Source organism: Clupea harengus, chromosome 13 (assembly GCF_900700415.2).
Source record: "Clupea harengus chromosome 13, Ch_v2.0.2, whole genome shotgun sequence".
Classification (NCBI taxonomy): Eukaryota; Metazoa; Chordata; class Actinopteri; order Clupeiformes; family Clupeidae; genus Clupea; species Clupea harengus.
The window spans coordinates 1,613,535-1,631,122 of record NC_045164.1 but is presented as its reverse complement, the minus strand read 5'-3'; the positions used below and the strand labels follow the sequence as shown (position 1 = coordinate 1,631,122).

At 40.8% G+C, this 17,588-nt stretch overlaps 1 protein-coding gene across 5 annotated transcripts in view; it reads left to right on the top strand.

Moving 5' to 3' along the window:
- ggps1 (geranylgeranyl diphosphate synthase 1) overlaps positions 1-17,588 on the top strand; it is a 29,883-nt gene that overhangs the window by 824 nt on the left and 11,471 nt on the right. For 2 of the 5 annotated variants that reach the window (XM_031579336.1, XM_012829912.2), the window contains exons 2-3: positions 1,922-2,022; positions 9,833-9,903. The exons of 1 other annotated variant lie outside the window; for it this stretch is intronic. In XM_031579336.1, the coding sequence (XP_031435196.1) occupies positions 1,950-2,022; positions 9,833-9,903 (144 nt within the window). In that variant the 5' untranslated portion in view covers positions 1,922-1,949. Of the gene's footprint in view, positions 1-1,921; positions 2,023-9,832; positions 9,904-17,588 lie in introns of those variants that run through there. 2 more of the 5 variants (XM_031579340.2, XM_031579338.2) reach the window with 2 other exon arrangements.

The following is a 17,588-nucleotide window of genomic DNA, read 5'->3' as shown; positions in this document are numbered from 1 at the left end:
TATTTTTCTGTGGCAAAGTCAAGTGAATTGGACATTAGTTCTATCTAAGTGTTCTATCTGTGTGTGCTTATGGATACAGAGTGTACATCACTGCGGTGTGCCCACACATATCATAAGACATTCCCTCTGTCACCTCAATCCTTTTTACATATAAAGCACCATTATAAAATTTGTATTGTTTAGTTATTTCTTGATGAATGTCTCTATGCCGACAATTCCTTGTTGTGTGGACATGTTGTATTCAGTATTGCGAAGACAGAAAGAAGAAAATTCTTGAAGCAACAATTTGCCACTTCTTGAGGTGTAGTTTATGGGCAGCTGGTTTTGGTAGCATTTCCAAATTCATTTTAATGGTAGGCGATGTGGTCTGGTCCATGGAAGTGGCGATACACACACTTGTTGTTCCCCCCAGCCCTCCAGGCTATGCACTATGTAGTTCTGTGAAACGGCCTGGACGACCACGTGAAAAAAGCCTTCACAGCATCGTCAATCTTATTGCTGCTTTAAGGACTATTTTTAGAGAGAGTGGGTTGGAGTGTTGTCATAGTGTAGTATTTTTGCCCTTCCTATTGCTCCTGTCATAGCTCTTAGCCAAGTGTCTTCATCTAATGGGCTCTGTACTGCTAGACTAAATGACAACCTATCCAAGTCTTGACTAAGGAGCTAAAATTAACAAGTAAACATAAGCTATTAGGTTACTAATGATATTGTTTGTTGTGAAATATGCCAAGAGTATAGAAAGGGGAATGCCACTAACCAGAGTGAACAAGCAGCTCTATCTGGATTTTTATTAATGATTCTCCTTAAGGACATATCTCCGTTCTGTGAGAGAACAATGTATTAGTAAGGTACATTTGAGAGACCTGTCCTTTGGTAAGGCCATCTCAACACAAGTTGTTATGTGGGAACAGGGCTAGTATTATGGGTCTCAGGGGGAGTGGGAACTGAAAACTGAGATGAGTGGTGTGTGTTTTAAAAGGTGTTAAATTATAGCAGTTAAAGGCTGCAAAGAGGCCCCATTGCCTCAGGCTAACGAGGCACTGTACTGAGGTTACTCATCAACATGCATTATTTTAGATCCCCTTACCGTTTGTTTGATGTTCTTTTTCCAGACCTTTTGAATACACAGTAAACAAGGCTCGTCATCAAATGCGTCTCTGTTTCACATCATTCTGACACTCCATAAACACATCTAGTCGGCTTGACACCTCTGAAGGATTGTTTGTATTGCGTTAGGTTTACTCCTGCGGAAGCTGTGTTATTTTCAACATCTTTAGTCAGACACTGACTTCCCTGTCAGCTGGGATCGCCTCTGACAGGGATGGCATGAGGATTTGATTGGGTGTGTGTGCAGATGTCAAAATGTAAGCAACCAGGCCTCAAATAAGAATGAAATCCTGGTAGCATGTTTGATTCAGAGGAACACGTTTATTAGTCTCTAACCTCAGCGCTTTCTTTTAGCGCATCCTTTTGCTCATACTGTTTCGATATTCCCTTTGAAGTTGGGTGGGAAACCATCTCTTTATGTTTATTTGATGACTGTGGGGTTTGTTTGAGCCATCAGCTACTGTTATCCACCTCTGCGCTTGTTAGCCCACAGTAGCAGAAAAGAGTCAAGCTTGTCATACACAGCAGATTTGATAGGCACTCCACAGCAAAAAAAATGCACAGATATGAAAGCAGACGAAATGCACATTGAGCAACCTGCCAAAAAATAATTGCTTGCGTCTGCCTGTGTCAATGTGTCCCGCTATTTCTAGCAGGGAAGAGAGTGCATATTTCTGTGCTTTTATTTCAGATCAGTAGAGCAAGCCCTTTCATTTGTTAAGAACACACATTAATATTCAGTCTTTGTCCCCTTTGATGTCTCCCTTTCTGTGCCTCCTGCCTTCCCCCATCCTGGACCCCCATCGGGCTGTAGGTTTATTGATTCTTGGAAAGTACAAGGAATGGATGGGGACAAAGGAGCTACAACTGAGCGGATTCTTTTAGAACCCTACCAGTATTTGCTTCAGCTGCCAGGTGAGGCCCCTTTTTTTTTTTTTTACAATGTACATTCTGCTAAAGCCAGGGGAACAGCTCAAGATAAACACAACAAGGAACACGGGCTCTTTGATTTTAAATGTGTAGACTTCAATAACACTAAGTATTTCAAGGAATAACTCCTCTCAATACAAGACTTTGTTTATCTCAGCGGTGGAGCATTCCACACACGTAGCTGAGGAGGATCAGTGTAACATGAGAAGCAGCACTGAAACAGGAAGTACAGAACAGGAAGTGTCATAGGAGAATTGGTTGTCTGTCAGTCTTTTCCCCCCATTCAGGATGTGTAGCTGTGACAGGAGTGTTTCATGACGAAAGGAGGTCAAGCCATTATATTCAGCAGTTTTTGCATTTCATTGTTGAACTGAATCAGCTTGATTTTCCGATCTTATCGTCTGTCTTTTATTCTGTCTGTGCAAGCTTTGTTTACTATTTGTACACCAAATCCCCTTGGTAACAAGGTGAAGTGAAAAACAAATGGTACCCCAGAATAGTAGGGAAAGCAAACATTCCTCCAAGGTCCTCCAAGCAGTGAGATGTGAGATTGCGCAATAGATGACAATAGTCACATTCCATGGCGTGAGGTTAAATTAGGCTACGTGTGTGGGAGATTCTTTTTGCGCTGTTGTGACTTGAAGTTATTCAGTGCGTTCTCAGTTCATCTCACTCTAACCTAAACTTGCAATTTGATTTGAAACAGCTCAATATCTGTTATTGTCATTTGTATAATCATACATTTTTTTTCTTTTGGCTACTAATATAAAGGACAACTTTGGTGTTTGTTCACTTCCATCTTCATCAGCAACGTTGGTGACAAACTGTGTGATAACCTTTGAATAGCAAGTGTAGTATTTAGATACATGTCTATCCAGGAGGCACAGAATGGACAGAAACATGTTTATGAAACGCACTACAAAAAATACTAAACAAGGCAAGAGGAAAAATTCTGACTAAACTTCAAATAATCTTTAAGAAAGATAATAATCCTGTCAAAACACAGCCTCCAACCCCTAACTGTTTTGGGTTCAAACAGACAGACAGGACCTAAGTTTTCATTCATTTTAAGTAACTGAAAGTGATAGTAAATTAAATGAGTCATAAATTGGAACTGTACTCAAGGCATTCTGTTTTCAGGGCACATTATTGGTAAAGTACGGCTAGAACTAAAGTCACAATTGTAAACTTTCAAGTAATGCTAGCATTAATTTAATGTATTTGGTGTTGGTGTAATGCATTTAGATTAAAACAAAGGCAAAGTTGTGGATTTTTGTTGATGACGGCCAAATGTATTTTTACACTGATGTACAGTATAGTTTCAGGAAGGAAGGTTAATTTAGTGCTTTTATAAGCTCTTATTTTTTTTGTCTGAATGCCTCCTGAGCGGTTCAAAAAGGTATTCTGTGTAAACAGAACAGGAACCTTGAGGTGAAAGTGCCCAAGGAGAGACATCTATATTTAGACAGGTTATGCAGTCTGTCTCTTTCAAAGCATGTTTCCCAAAGGGCTGTATCAGGATTCCAATGTTGTATATCTATGTGGAGCAGCATACCACACCACTGAGAGAGACGAGGTTTGGCACAGCGACTCAAAACCTCCTTATCCCGTGCTCTAAGTATTGCATAGATGATTGATTCATTCAAGGGGGAACAACTTGCTTCACATTTGTAATAATCTACCTTACCTCACCAGAAGCTATTTCACATGCACAAATTGAATGTAAAGTTAGAATTTAATAATCTAAACTATACATAATGCATAATGGAAAATAAATGTCTGTATTGATCTGACGGTTCCTGCACATCATACACATACCAAGGGTGATGTGCAGCAGTTCCTCCTGTCTCTAAGAATCCTGTTGACGTGAGAATTTGGCCACATTTGTGTACCTACAGGGTGGATTAGGCTATATGATGACAAAGAGGAAGCACTTTCTTGAGTCATCTTACTAGTCATGCAACTGCCGATGAAAATGTTGGAACAGGTGCGACTTTTGTATGCATTATAGCAGACGGCTTGTAGATTGTGTAAAAAGCTGAGCAGACAGTCGTACAGGCCTTTCATGAGGTAGAGGAGTGATTAGCTAGCTATTGCCATTTATCTTTGACCTACTGTTTTTTCAGTGTTTGTGATGTGTAGCTATGAACAGGGAAAGCAGTTACTGCTGTTATGTTATTTCATTTTATTTGTGTTTATTTATTTATTTATTTATTTATTTATTTGTTTGTCTGTTTGTTTGTTTGTTTAAGACTGCTGATTTGTTGTGCTGATAAGATGGCAATGCTAATTTACATTGCATCAGATCATAAGCCCCTTCATTTCCTCATAGTTTCTATAGCCTGTAGCGTTACCTTCCTTGCTGTGGTCTTCAGAATCTGTAGTGTTACTTTACTGCAAGGCCACAGTGCTATTGCTACATCAGTTTTCGCTAGGATCATAGTCTGGAAACCCTTGTCACAAGATGAATTGCTGAACCATTCTGAAGGGCAGATCCAATCAGCGACCAGTGGGGCTGGCTAAGTGCAATGACGTTGAAGTGGAGCGTTTATTTGAAGTAAAGCGTTTGTTTGAAATGTAGTCACAACAATGGTGCAGGTGCTAGAGCAAGACGAAGCTAGAAGTAGCAATCCCATAGTGGTCAGTGCAGAGTGGTTAACAGCTGGTCCAGTGGTTTCAAAATTAGACTGAAGTCTGTGCCTATTCATGAAGTGAGTTTGGGGCTGGTTATACCGGCTAATCACCTGCCACAGGAGGAAGTTAATACCTCTCTCTCTCTCTTTCTCTCTCTCTCTCTCAGATCTGTCTATCTATCTATTATAACTCACATTCCTATATCTACTAATTACAAACAAACTCTAATTAAGTGCATTATATACAATTATGTGAGCAAGAAATCAAATCTAACCACTGATCAGAAATCTACAAAACCTTAAACAGAAATTATTATTGTCTATCACTTTATCTAATTAAAAGTAAAGACGGCAAAAAAGACACTGACACAATACAGAAGAAGTGACCACAACCTACAAAGAGATACTGTGTACAATCAACTGCATACGACTCCGTATTGAGGCTTATCTTATGCAGTTGATTGTACACAGTATCAGGAATGTGAGTTACGATTAGGGCTGAACGATTTGGGAAAATAATCTAATTGCGATTTTTTACCAAAATATTGCGATTGCGATTTAATATGCGATTTTTTTTTTTTTATCCTCTTTTTTTCCCAACAAAACGTAATGAATGATTTAAATATGACCAACACAATATTAGATACATTTAGTGTAAAATATTCTTTCCCACATTTTACATTTTTATTTAACTGCTCATTACAGAAACAAGAACAACAAATCGGTGGCTTTGCCACTGTGCATTTAAGTAATTTAAAAAAAGTCATTTTAAGTATAAACACTAGGCATGCACTTTTTAAACACTGTGTGAAAAATGTACCATCTTAAAAAAAAAAAAAAATGTAATTTTTTTTTTTTTTTTTTTAGACCACGTTTTTTAATCGCGAACGTTCGGTTAGAAAATCGCGTTCTATCATATCGCGATTAAATCGCAAATGCAATTAATCGTTCAGCCCTAGTTACGATGTTGATGTCATTTTTGTTTGCTATTTGATATAAGAGGGCGTTCTCTTTGATATGGGAACCAAACCAAAATAACCAAACTTTAGAGGCTCTTTTGTTGATGTCAAGGAGGAACAGGGGACCTCCCCAGCTCTGAGCGGCAGGCCAGGTTGGAGGTTGTTCTTTGTATGCTCAAGATGTCTTTACAGAGTTGTAGGTGAAGGAGTTCGGCTGGGCTTTTGTCCCACTGTCTAGTCAGGACCATGGTCCCCAGCTCTCACTACTGTTAAAGGAAATTGGTTCTATTGTGGAATCAAATATTTTAAGCCAAAATTTAGTTGGTGGGTTGAATTTGTAAAGATGTTTTTATACATATGATATAGAAGTATCTCCTTCGTGCCTTGCCAGACAGGTTTTTCAATGCTAGATTCAGTCATGCTAAACCTTCCCAATGATGTTATCGCAAGTCCTAAGTAGTTATATTGTAAACTTCTGCTGGTCCTATTTAGATGATGAAACTAGACCCATGTCCTCTACAAACAGAAGGCATTAAATATCTGTGCTGTCGAGTACAAGTGCAGGACCTGTAGAATGATTGATTGATTGCTACAGTTAGCTTATTGATGAATATGTTGAAGTGCATTGGACTTAGGCTGCAACCCTGCATAACTCCTCTAACCTGTTTTTATTTATTTTTTAAACCTGTACAAAGCTTTAAGAGATCAGCATTGATCTGTTGAAGTAGTTGTGGTAGCCAAGGGAGAAGGGAGGTTAGGATAACCTTAGCTGTTGGTACTGTGTGATGGTTTTCATTGCAACATGACTTTCTGCAATTCCAACATTTCTCATTTCCTGTGAAGTCTCTATTTCCTGTGTGGATGAAGATGAGTGTGTGGCCTCTTTTAAGACCTCAAGCCTTGTATGGGGAGAATATAAGCATCCTTTTGATCTCCCAAAAGAAATAAATTAAAGCACTTAGATGCACAATGAGGGACCAGGAAGAAAGTAAATACTCTCTTTGCAGACAGAGATGCGTCGCCCCCGAGACGCGCACCTCAGACATGTCGAGGAGCTCCAGAGGGACCTTCAAGTACTGAGGGAACAGCTGAGGGGCTGAGGGAAGGGCTGAGGGAGGGGCTGAGAGACAGCTCGGCAAAGTCTGATGATAATGTTCCAGCACCACTTCCCTCTTCAGCCATCCCTCGCAGAACTCAGTACTGTGCAACCACCACATACGAAAGGCAGCGAAACAACATCATTAAAGGATAATGGGACTTCTGCTCCAAAACAAGACATCTGTGATCAGACTCCAAAAATAGGAAGGCGTGTAACACAATAGAAAGGACCAGACTCCAAACACAAAAGACATTTGTATGACCAAAAGAATCCAGAAATGGTCCTACTCAGTGATTCAAAAGGAAAATTCCTTAATATAAACCGTCTCTCTCCAAAGAAAAAGAACAATAAAACACTGGTGTGCTAATTGTGGTTTAGCACCAGTGTTTTATTGTTCTTTTTCTTTGGAGAGAGACGGTTTATGTCTCTCAGCTCTTCCCTCAGCTCTTCCCTCAGCCCCTCCGTCAGCTCTTCCCTCAGCTCTTCCCTCAGCCCCTCCGTCAGCCCTTCCCTCAGCTCTTCCCTCAGCTCTTCCCTCAGCTGTTCCCTCAGTACTTGAAGGTCCCTCTGGAGCTCCTCGACATGTCTGAGGTGCGCGTCTCGGGGGCGACGCATCTCTGTCTGCAAAGAGAGTATTTACTTTCTTCCTGGTCCCTCATTGTGCATCTAAGTGCCTTAATTTCTTTCTTTTGGGAGATCAAAAGGATGCTTATATTCTCCCCATACAAGGTTGTCCCTCTCTAGAATTGGCAGTACCTCCCTTAGAGTTGTGATGTGTTTGCATATGGGTGAGGAGAATTAATTAATTCATTTATTTGCTTTAGGAACTTCTGTCAGATTTCAAACAGGGCTTCACGTCTGATTCATTGTTGACTAACTTGACAAGTGAATACAGCCTCTACTGAAAATAATCCAGGCTGATTTCTGAGCCCTGAACCATAACAGTCCCATTGTGATATACATTTCTGGTGAGCTTACATTTGTTGGTTGGGTCATCATCAACTGTTATTTGTCTCCCCTTGCTAACATTTTTATATGTGTGGCACAGGACTGTATGCCAAGCTCCTAAAAAAAGTTCCTGCAATTACTTTTTAGCCGGCAGTGAGGGTCTCTGGCATTAACATTTAACTTTTTTAAAGTTTGTATTTTCTCTTTTCCTTTATTGATTTAACATTTTCCGGGAATTGAATTTCAAGTGTGGTGGTTGTTAATTGATTTACTTTCTCAATTACTGATTGACAGTAAAGGTAATTTGGCAGCATTCATTGTTAAATAAAAAAAGGAAATTAAATTTTAAATCTGAATGTCTTCCTCTGAATGAGTATTGCTTGTTCTTTTTATGAGGTTAGCTTCTGTTCAATTCATTTTTTGTCTGATTTCAAAAGGATTGCCAAAGGATGTTCTTTGCAGTCAAGCAATCTAGTTTCTGAGCTTCATTGCCATTTAAAACCGATCCAGTGTTTCTTTTGATCATGTTCTCTCCCACAGCTGAACATGTATTCATTTCTCTAGCTGAGAAAGCACGACTATGAAGGTTTAGATTTCTCAGTCTGAATATGGCAGTGATTTCCCTTCCTGGTCTAGTTACTGAACTTATGGGTGTTAAACAAAGTAGCAAACAAAACAGTCAGCCAGCATTCAGCCACCTTGTTTATGATCACTTTGTTTATGATGACTTTCTTTGCCTTACTTCTTCATGCAGTCTTTTCCATTCCAAACAAAAGAATCATTAGTCACTTGGAGCAGTTTGTTCTCTAGCAGTTTGCAAACATGCATCTTGTCAGCAACACACATAATTGGAAAACATAAGCAGGTGACATGTTTTAGGGCTTATTTGGGTTGGTGCTAGTTAATTCCCGTTTTCAAAGAAAGGCATATAAGAAAGTCCACAGGGGTTGAACCTTGACCGCATGTTTCACATGCACTGATGGCTACATGTTCCCACTAGACTGACGAGAGTATAACCTCACTTGTCTCCTCCTCTCAGGATCTGAGTTTATATGCCTGCTCCTGCAGAGACTGGGCCCGCCTCCAACTAGCCATGCAGTGCTTGAAGGGGTATTTTCATTTCTAGTGTTTATCTTGCTCCCGTTGAGCTTGTCAGCCTTGAGCCGGGGTCTGTTCTCCGGACCTCTCTGACACGGACCAATCCAAGAGGCTGTTGTTCCTGGCCCAGTCAGTGCCCTTTTTGTTTTTGGCTTTCTCTGGAGCAACTTTTAACGATTTCCTTTGTGACAGTGGTGGGTGGGTGGGTGGGTAGGGGACTGTTTGCAGGATGGTGGAGGGACAGTTTTTCACTTTGGTTAGACTTTTCTCGGGGCCGCAATAGAGGGGAAATCCAGAAAAGAACCGTAGAAGTGGAAAAACAAAAAAGCTGGTTACAAAAAATGAATGGTACAGATTTTTTTCTCTTCTCCTGGGGGATACGGCCTTACAAATCATTGTAAGACTGTGGATTGGGGCTGGGTAGATGGCTAGAAAAGTAGATCGTTAGCTCTAACGAAAGACCAAAAATAAAGCCTTGCGTGTAAGTGGAGGCGAAGAACAGAGGCAACTAGGAGGGAAATATGCTGTGCTCTTTTGAATGGATATAAGAGGAACTGCCCCCTCTCTGCCCCTCCCACCCCCTCCCCATCCCTCTCGTCCTTGCTCCTGGTTTGATCAGAACAGAGACTCACTGTGGAGAGGAAGTGAAAATGAAAGTTGCTGCTCTCTGATGAGGAGGGATTTCACAGGATTAAGTAGTGGGTGCATCTCAGATGCCACGATCAGTGGTCTATTTGACCTCAGTTGCTGATAGATTCATTTACATGTCAGGGGGATCTCACACATTTGAAGGTGCCCATGTCTACATCTGCTGGTGAAAGCCTTCCATAATTGATAACTTAAGATCTTTTACATTCCAGAGATGTGACCATTTTTTGGTTGTTATGGGCTAGGTGGTGAGTTTTTTTTGGTCTTAAGGAGTTATTGTCCGTTCTTGTAAATACTAAATGTTCTGCACACATTTCAAATTTGCAACGAGGATATGTTTTGAGTTAAAATCACTGTCCGTGCCAATTATGGTAATAGTTTCTTTTTTTTTCTTTTCTTTTTTTTTTCAGGAAAACAGGTGCGAACCAAATTGTCCCAAGCTTTTAACCACTGGCTCAATGTACCAGAGGATAAACTTCAGGTAACAGCTAATATCTTTTCACTCCTTAAATGTCAGTTTTTAACCACCATCTTGAGCATACAGTGGGGAAAATAAGTATTTGAACCCCTGCCGATTTCACAAGTTTGGCCACTTGCAAAGAAATGTGTGATCTATAATTGTAATGGTAAGTGTATTTTAACAGTGAGAAATAGAATATCAACAAACAAATCCAGAAAACTGCATTTTATAACATTTATGACTTTATTTGTATTTGATGCAGAAAATAAGTATTTGAACCCCCAAGCAAACAGCAAGAATTCTGGCTCCCAATGACCAGTTATGTGCCCAAGAAGCACACAGATTAGTCCTCATTAGGCTTAACAAGGTACACCTGATCTCAACTGGTGATGTGTATAAAAGAAACCTGTCCAAAGAATCATACTTCACACCTTCAACCTCACCATTATGGGCAAGACCAAAGAGTTGACCAAGGACGTCAGAGATAAGATTGTAGACCTGCACAAGGCTGGAATGGGTTACAAAACCATCGGCAAGCAGCTTGGTGAGAAGCAGACAACTATTGGTGCGATTATTCGTAAATGGAAGCAACACTAAACAACTGTCCATCGCTCTAGGTCTGGGGCTCCATGCAAGATATCCCCTCGTGCGGTATCGGTGATCATCCGAAAGGTACAGAATAACCCCAGAACTACACAGGGAGAGCTTGTGAATGATCTCAAGGCAGCTGGGACCACAGTCACCAAGAAAACCATTGGCAACACACTACGTCGTAATCGTTTGAAGTACTGCAGAACTCGCAAGGTCCCCCTGCTCAAGGAAGCACATGTACAGGGCCGTCTGAAGTTTGCCAATGAACACTTGAATGATTCTAAGGAGGATTGGGAGACAGGATGTGGTCAGATGAGACCAAAATCAAGCTCTTTGGCATCAACTCGACTTGCCGTGTTTGGAGGGGGAAGAATGCTGAATATGACACCATCCCCACCGTCAAGCATGGAGGTGGAAACATTATGCTTTGGGGCTGTTTCTCTGCCAAGGGTACAGGACGACTCCACTGCATCGAGGGGACTATGGATGGGGCCATGTAATGTGGAATATTGGGCTTGAACCTCATTCCCTCATTCCCTCCCATTGAAAACGCAACCTTAAGGATTTGGAGAGGATCTGCAAAGAGGAGTGGACCAAAATCCCTCCTGAGATGTGTGTAAACCTGGTGACCAACTACAAGAAAAGTCTGACATCTGTGCTTGCCAACAAGGGTTATTCCACCAAGTACTAAGTCATGTTTTGCTAGGGGTTCAAATACTTATTTTCTGCATCAAATGCAAATTAAGTCATAAATGTTATAAAATGCAGTTTTCTGGATTTTTTTGTTGATATTCTGTTTCTCACTGTTAAAATACACCTACTATTACAATTATAGATCACACATTTCTTTGCAAGTGGCCAAACTTGCGAAATCGGCAGGGGTTCAAATACTTATTTTCCCCACTGTATGTTCAGCATACACACTAATAACAGCTGATGCCTTCCTGCCATGACTACAACCATACAAGTGGAGCCAACTGTGCATAAAGGTTAAATGGTAAACAGTTAGCTATTGAACATTGAACAGTTAGCTGATTGAAAGAGATTGGAGTGGCCGGTTTTGCAATAAGCCTAATGCTGTGCCTTTAAAGTTGTGGAATAATGTGCCTTTGTGTAGGTAGTTCTACACTGAAAAGACTATCAGGCAGTACTTTAGTATTCTCATGATGTGTAATGTCAGGGATCCTTGGGGGTATTCCAAGTATGTTGTTTAGTGACAAACCTGGGTAAGTTAACTCAGAGTAAGTGGTAAAAATCATAATAGAAGAGCCCTATGTCTTTTCTTCTAGCAAAACAAAACCATAATGCTCTTCTTTCAGGAGGTTTACCACTTGAGTTCATTTACTCAGGTTTGTCACTAAACCACACACTGGGAATACATACTGGGGTACTCAAGCACTGTAGTGCTATCTCAGTTGGTTTATGCTAAGGCTACGTCCACACAACAACGGAGCGTTTTCAAAATGATGTTTTTTCTTTGTCATGTGGTGGTAAATCTTTTTGAAAACGCAATGTTTTGAGGGCTCATCTGCGTGGATGTAATGGTAGCCAGCGGGTGCTGTGCAGTGAGTAAACCTCACTCCCCGACATTTAAGAGACGTCCTAGCGTCGGTTTTAGCCTCCTTACCAGCACGCCTGCTCCCCATGTCCGACATTGTGTGTCCGAGTCAGGTGTTTTTCAAGGCCGAAAATGCCGCTGTGGGCGAAAGGCCAAAACGCATTAGAAACTTCTCAGTTTTCGCCAAAAGTTCCTTTTCACCGCATTCGTGTGGACACCACCTAAGAGTGAACCTTGAGGAGGTAACCTGGGCTTAGGGGTGGTGTAATGATACAGGTCTTTTTCAACGTGGCAAAGGTACTGCGTGAAGAAATGTAAGCAGTGCAGATTACTTTGAGTAATGTCTACAGGATAACACTTGAGCTGATGTTTGGGATCTTTCAGAGTTTGTAGTGTCTATTCTTTTAGCATACTATTGTGTTTCTGAGTTGTGAATAAGGATTTCCTTTGGTTCATTTTTGTCAGAGGTGTTCATTGTTTTAAGTAGCCTATTTAATGTTAATGTTATATCATTGGTATTCACTATAAAGGTGGATCACAAGTTTGCAAACATAACTGTCGAGCGCCATCGCCCTGACTTGATATCTTAGAAATGTAGTTGTTACTCACACTTGGCTCCAGCTGTGGCATGATGTTTGCGCTTCATTATCTTAGCGTTGCGTGTTCCAAGCTAATGGATTCTTAGGCAACAGTCTGTCTAGTCATGATAGCAATTAACCATTTCTAATTGACTGGGAGTATCTCAGTCAAGCAACATGAACATTCTATGAGACTCCTCTTCATCATCGCACTGTATATCACGGGGCATCGTAATCATTCTAGACAAGTAATTCCCTGCACATTCCATGATTTTGTTTTTATGAGAGCCCTGTGTAAAGTTTTCATTTCCTGATTTAGTGAGGCTTGGTTCTCATTTGGATTCAGGAAGGAGACGATGATTTCATTTTTGTTCTCTCCTCTCACTGTGGCCTTCTCTTCTCTCTGTCTGAATGTTAAACTGCCCTTGCGGAACATTCTGGGAAAAGACTCTGATTAGGTCCAGATGTTATTGGGGAGGGCACTTTCACATTCTTTGTACTCTGAATACTCTGTGACTACAGTGCCTGTAGGTGTGGACCTGTGGTGACACACACACACACACGCACACACACACACACACACACACACACACACACGCATTCATGCACGCAGATGAGTGATATAGAAGAGAGAAGAGAGAAGGCACATTGGTGAGTGAAGCAAGAGTGACCTTTACCATAGATCATGTTTACACATGCTGTAAGAGAAAGACGCCACCATTAAAGCAGCCTCCCCTTTCCCTCAGGTTTACACCCTGCAGGCTTGGAGGCTTTGTGCCAGGCATGCTGAAGAAGGCCACAAATGTAGTGAGCTGCATGTTCTTAAAGAGAACACTTAAGAGGCAGGGGAAACTGACTGGGATGCTTTCTGTCATAATCCTTATACATCATACCGAGTCGTGTCGGATGCCAAGAGTCTTGAAACGTTTTCAAAAGTAATTAACAGTCCATTGTATGATTGTTAATTATTTGAGCAAAAAGTTTAGAGAGCATTTTTTTTAAGCAAGTAAAATCCATCAAAATCCCAATATATCGCAATATATTCCAGAATAGCAATTGATTGAAAAATCTGGGTAAATCATAACCCAAGAATCATGCACAATATCAAAACAATGCAAAGGCAAAACAAAAAGACGCACACGCTGCATGCACTTTCTTTTTCTCATACACACACACACACACACACACCTAGGCTATACATGCTTTTTCTCTCGCCACTCTTCCTCTGTCCTGTTGTCATCTCGAGGAGGGGAAAAATCAATGCAAATAGGTTTTGGCACTTCACCATCACATCATGGTCCATTTGCAGAAGCCTGCTGTCCAAATTGAGTTTTAGTCCTGATGCAGTCGTGTTGCGTTACCAGGAAGAAAGGACTAAATGCACCTCTCCAGAACACACAATGCCCCTGAGGACTCTGTGCAGTCAGTGAAGGACATTAACATGGACTATTCCCAGTGTCAAAACCCTGTAGTTTGCAAAGATGGCCGACGGTTCTTTCATCAATAGACTACTGTGCAAGACTAAATGTTCTGGCAGCTTCACAAAACTATAGGCATTGGTTTATGTACACTGTCAACTGGTCACAGAGATGAGGAAAATGTCAATACAGTGTTGCAGATAAAAAACAAAATGTGATTGTTGGTGTTTTAAGGTATGAGATGACAAAGCCAGGCATATGGTAAAGTGCACATCTATGTATCATCTGTGTAAAGGTGAAGTGATATTAGTGTTTTTTTAAGTCCGGTTCAGGATGCAGCTTCAGGATGCAGTGCGCTCTATTTAAACAATCAAATTAGCCTTGTTTAATTATATTTTTTGTACGTTTACCTTCCCACTTCATGACCTTTCGAGATTATCAAGACACATGTATGCTTCAGTAAATGTGCAGTGCAGACAAATAATGCCCTTTTGTGGATCTTGATTTTGTGGATTTTGATTGTAGACCTAGCCTACATTTAGCATGGCCAGATATACACACTTGTGTTTGGTTTGGCAGACTTCCTCAGCGCTAGAACACAAACTTTGAAAAGGAAGAAAATGACTCTAGAATTAGCCTGCATCATTACATCAATCATCACAATCGTTCCTCTTAAAATGTGGCCTGGTGTTCTCTTGTTCTCTAGTGTTTAAATGTCTTATAACATGTTAGGCTTGGCGCTGTGCTGAGACATTTGTCCAGCCACATTATGGCTGCGTTTGCTTACTCTTACTGGATATTTAAAAGAAGAGTCTAATGTTGGATTCATATACAACATTGCACTGGATCTTTCCTGGTTGTAGAGGCTGTTGCCTGATGGGACACATTTGGAGCACACTTGGATGTCATCTCTTGTGTCCCTCTTTGAAAGGGAAGAGCCTGCGGGAGTCGAACCTAAATAATCACTGTCATGTTCAATATGCCTTCCCGGGTTATTTAATAACTTCAGTAATGCACTTAGCTGGCTTGGCTTGATTGCTTAGTGCATGCGGGCAACAAACCTGTGGCCCCAGTGTTCAGAGATGACGCTACACTAATCCCGTCGTTCGTAAATCAGCTGATCAGCCTGCCTTCTTCCCCATGCTAAATTGCTAAGCCTGTCACATCACATTAGGCTTTCTGCTCAACAGGTCTCCCTTTGTCCTGAATATTTCATTAAACATTTCCAGAAAGGGAAAGTATGCAATTCTAAACAGTGTTTTTCAGCACTGAAGACAGGCGCTTTTCTCTTGGGGCAAGCAAAGGCTGAAAAATCTAATGGAGACTCCCCTGTGGTATGTGGCTGCCTTCTCAGGTTTGGGCTTCTACATGTTTCTCACTCTGAAGTTGAAAGCAATTATCTGTTCCAGCAAAATTAAACAAAACTATTTTAGGTGTAAGGGCAGCCAAAATGTTACCAATGATAGAAAAGGCTGGAAGATTAATATGTGTCTGAAGATTATGGGACATTAGAGTGGTGTATATATTGTGGGAAAATACAATGAATCTAGCATTAAACATTAAATGATTAAATGACCTACAGTTTACCAAACCGTATATAAGCCAGTTGTTAGATGTAATGGCATAGCGCACAAGGATTTATATGATTGGTTAATGGATGAACAGATTATTAATACAATAAACGGTAATCTTAAATGTTACAAATATCAGTCAAACTGAATGTAAGACATAAACCAAATGGATAAGTACAACTGTAAGTAATAACCATTCAGTAAACAAGTTGAATGGCAAATGTACTTAAATGCCCAAAGAAACCTGATAAACCTGAATGCATGAGATGGAAAGAACAAGAAGTGGAGAACAGGGGAAGAGAGGATCCTCAGGCTGGGATAAGAGAAGAAGAAGGTATTACAAATCTTCTCCCTGCATGGCAGTAGCTGGAACTCAGTGTGTAGCACATGAGATGGTTGGTTATTATCTTGCTTGCTTGCCTTAGCACAGTCTGCTCATAGACAGACTGCAGGGCTGTGCAGTCTGTACACCTATTATCTTGCAGTCTGCATAACTTCGTACACCTATTATCTTCCATGCAGTCTGCATAACTCAGACTAGTTCTGACTTCAATCACAGAGAGATTACCTTACCAAGCTGTGATGACGTAATTAGGCTCTCAAAGCCTAAAAAAAGGCCTTATAAAAGAACACCATAAACCTCTGATCAACATCATGAACTCTTGAGTTGCCTCAAGAAGTGCAGGCGTTGATGATGGTCTCTGCATCAGACTATGAACATGAGTACTCTAGATCAGTGTGCTATCGATAAAAACACGAAGTCATTTGTCCCATGAGACCCGTGAGATGGTTTCCATCATGGATGACCACAGGCTACCCACAGGTCACCCACTCTTCTAGGGTGAAGCACAGCCTCCTCTTTTTAACATTCACCACCATGCGGTTACCATCACACCATGCTACAAATCTTTGTATTTCTGAATAAAACGTTGAAATGTCACTGTCCTTCTTCATTAAACCGAAAATGGCAGTATCATCTGAGAATGTAATGATGTAGTTATTAGGGTTCTGGCTTCTACACTCATTAGTGTACAAAGTGAAAAAAGGACAGGTAAATGAACTAACCCCTGGGGGAGTCCTGTGTTCAAGGTTTGGGGTGCAGACAGAATACTATTAACACTGATGGTTGCTACCAGTTGGTCAAGAACCAGTGGTACCATCTAATAATTAGAGGTTGGGCATTTCAGCTCATCCAGCTTCCTAACTAATAGATCTGGCTGTACAGTGTTAAATACTGAACTAAAATCTACAAATAAAAGATGTACTGTACATAAGAAGCAGCTTCCTCGAAGTGCATGGATTTAAAATGTGCCATGGCTGTGACGGCATCGTCTATGCCTCTATTACCCCGGTAGGCAAACTGATAAGGATCCAGTGAACAGTTGACTTCTATTTTGGTGCAGACAGAATACTATTAACACTGATGGTTGCTACCAGTTGGTCAAGAACCAGTGGTACCATCTAATAATTAGAGGTTGGGCATTTCAGCTCATCCAGCTTCCTAACTAATAGATCTGGCTGTACAGTGTTAAATACTGAACTAAAATCTACAAATAAAAGATGTACTGTACATAAGAAGCAGCTTCCTCGAAGTGCATGGATTTAAAATGTGCCATGGCTGTGACGGCATCGTCTATGCCTCTATTACCCCGGTAGGCAAACTGATAAGGATCCAGTGAACAGTTGACTTCTATTTTCAATACGTTTATAATGATTTTCTCAAAACATTTCACAAGTCAAAGCAAATCGTCAGTGGTCGTTATTTTCCTTACGGCACGTTTTTTTTTAAGAACAGGAGTAATAATAAAATGTTTCCAGACGGAAGGCACGATATGTAAGTCCAAAGACTTCTGGTAGATGGGGCACCAGGCCTCTGCCATGTCTTCACTGCATTAATTCAGCTGAATCCCGGGGAGGCCTTCCCCTTCCATTTTTGGACAGTCAGTTGCAGGTAATATATCTAGAGACTCTTTTTGCTCTTGTGAGAAAT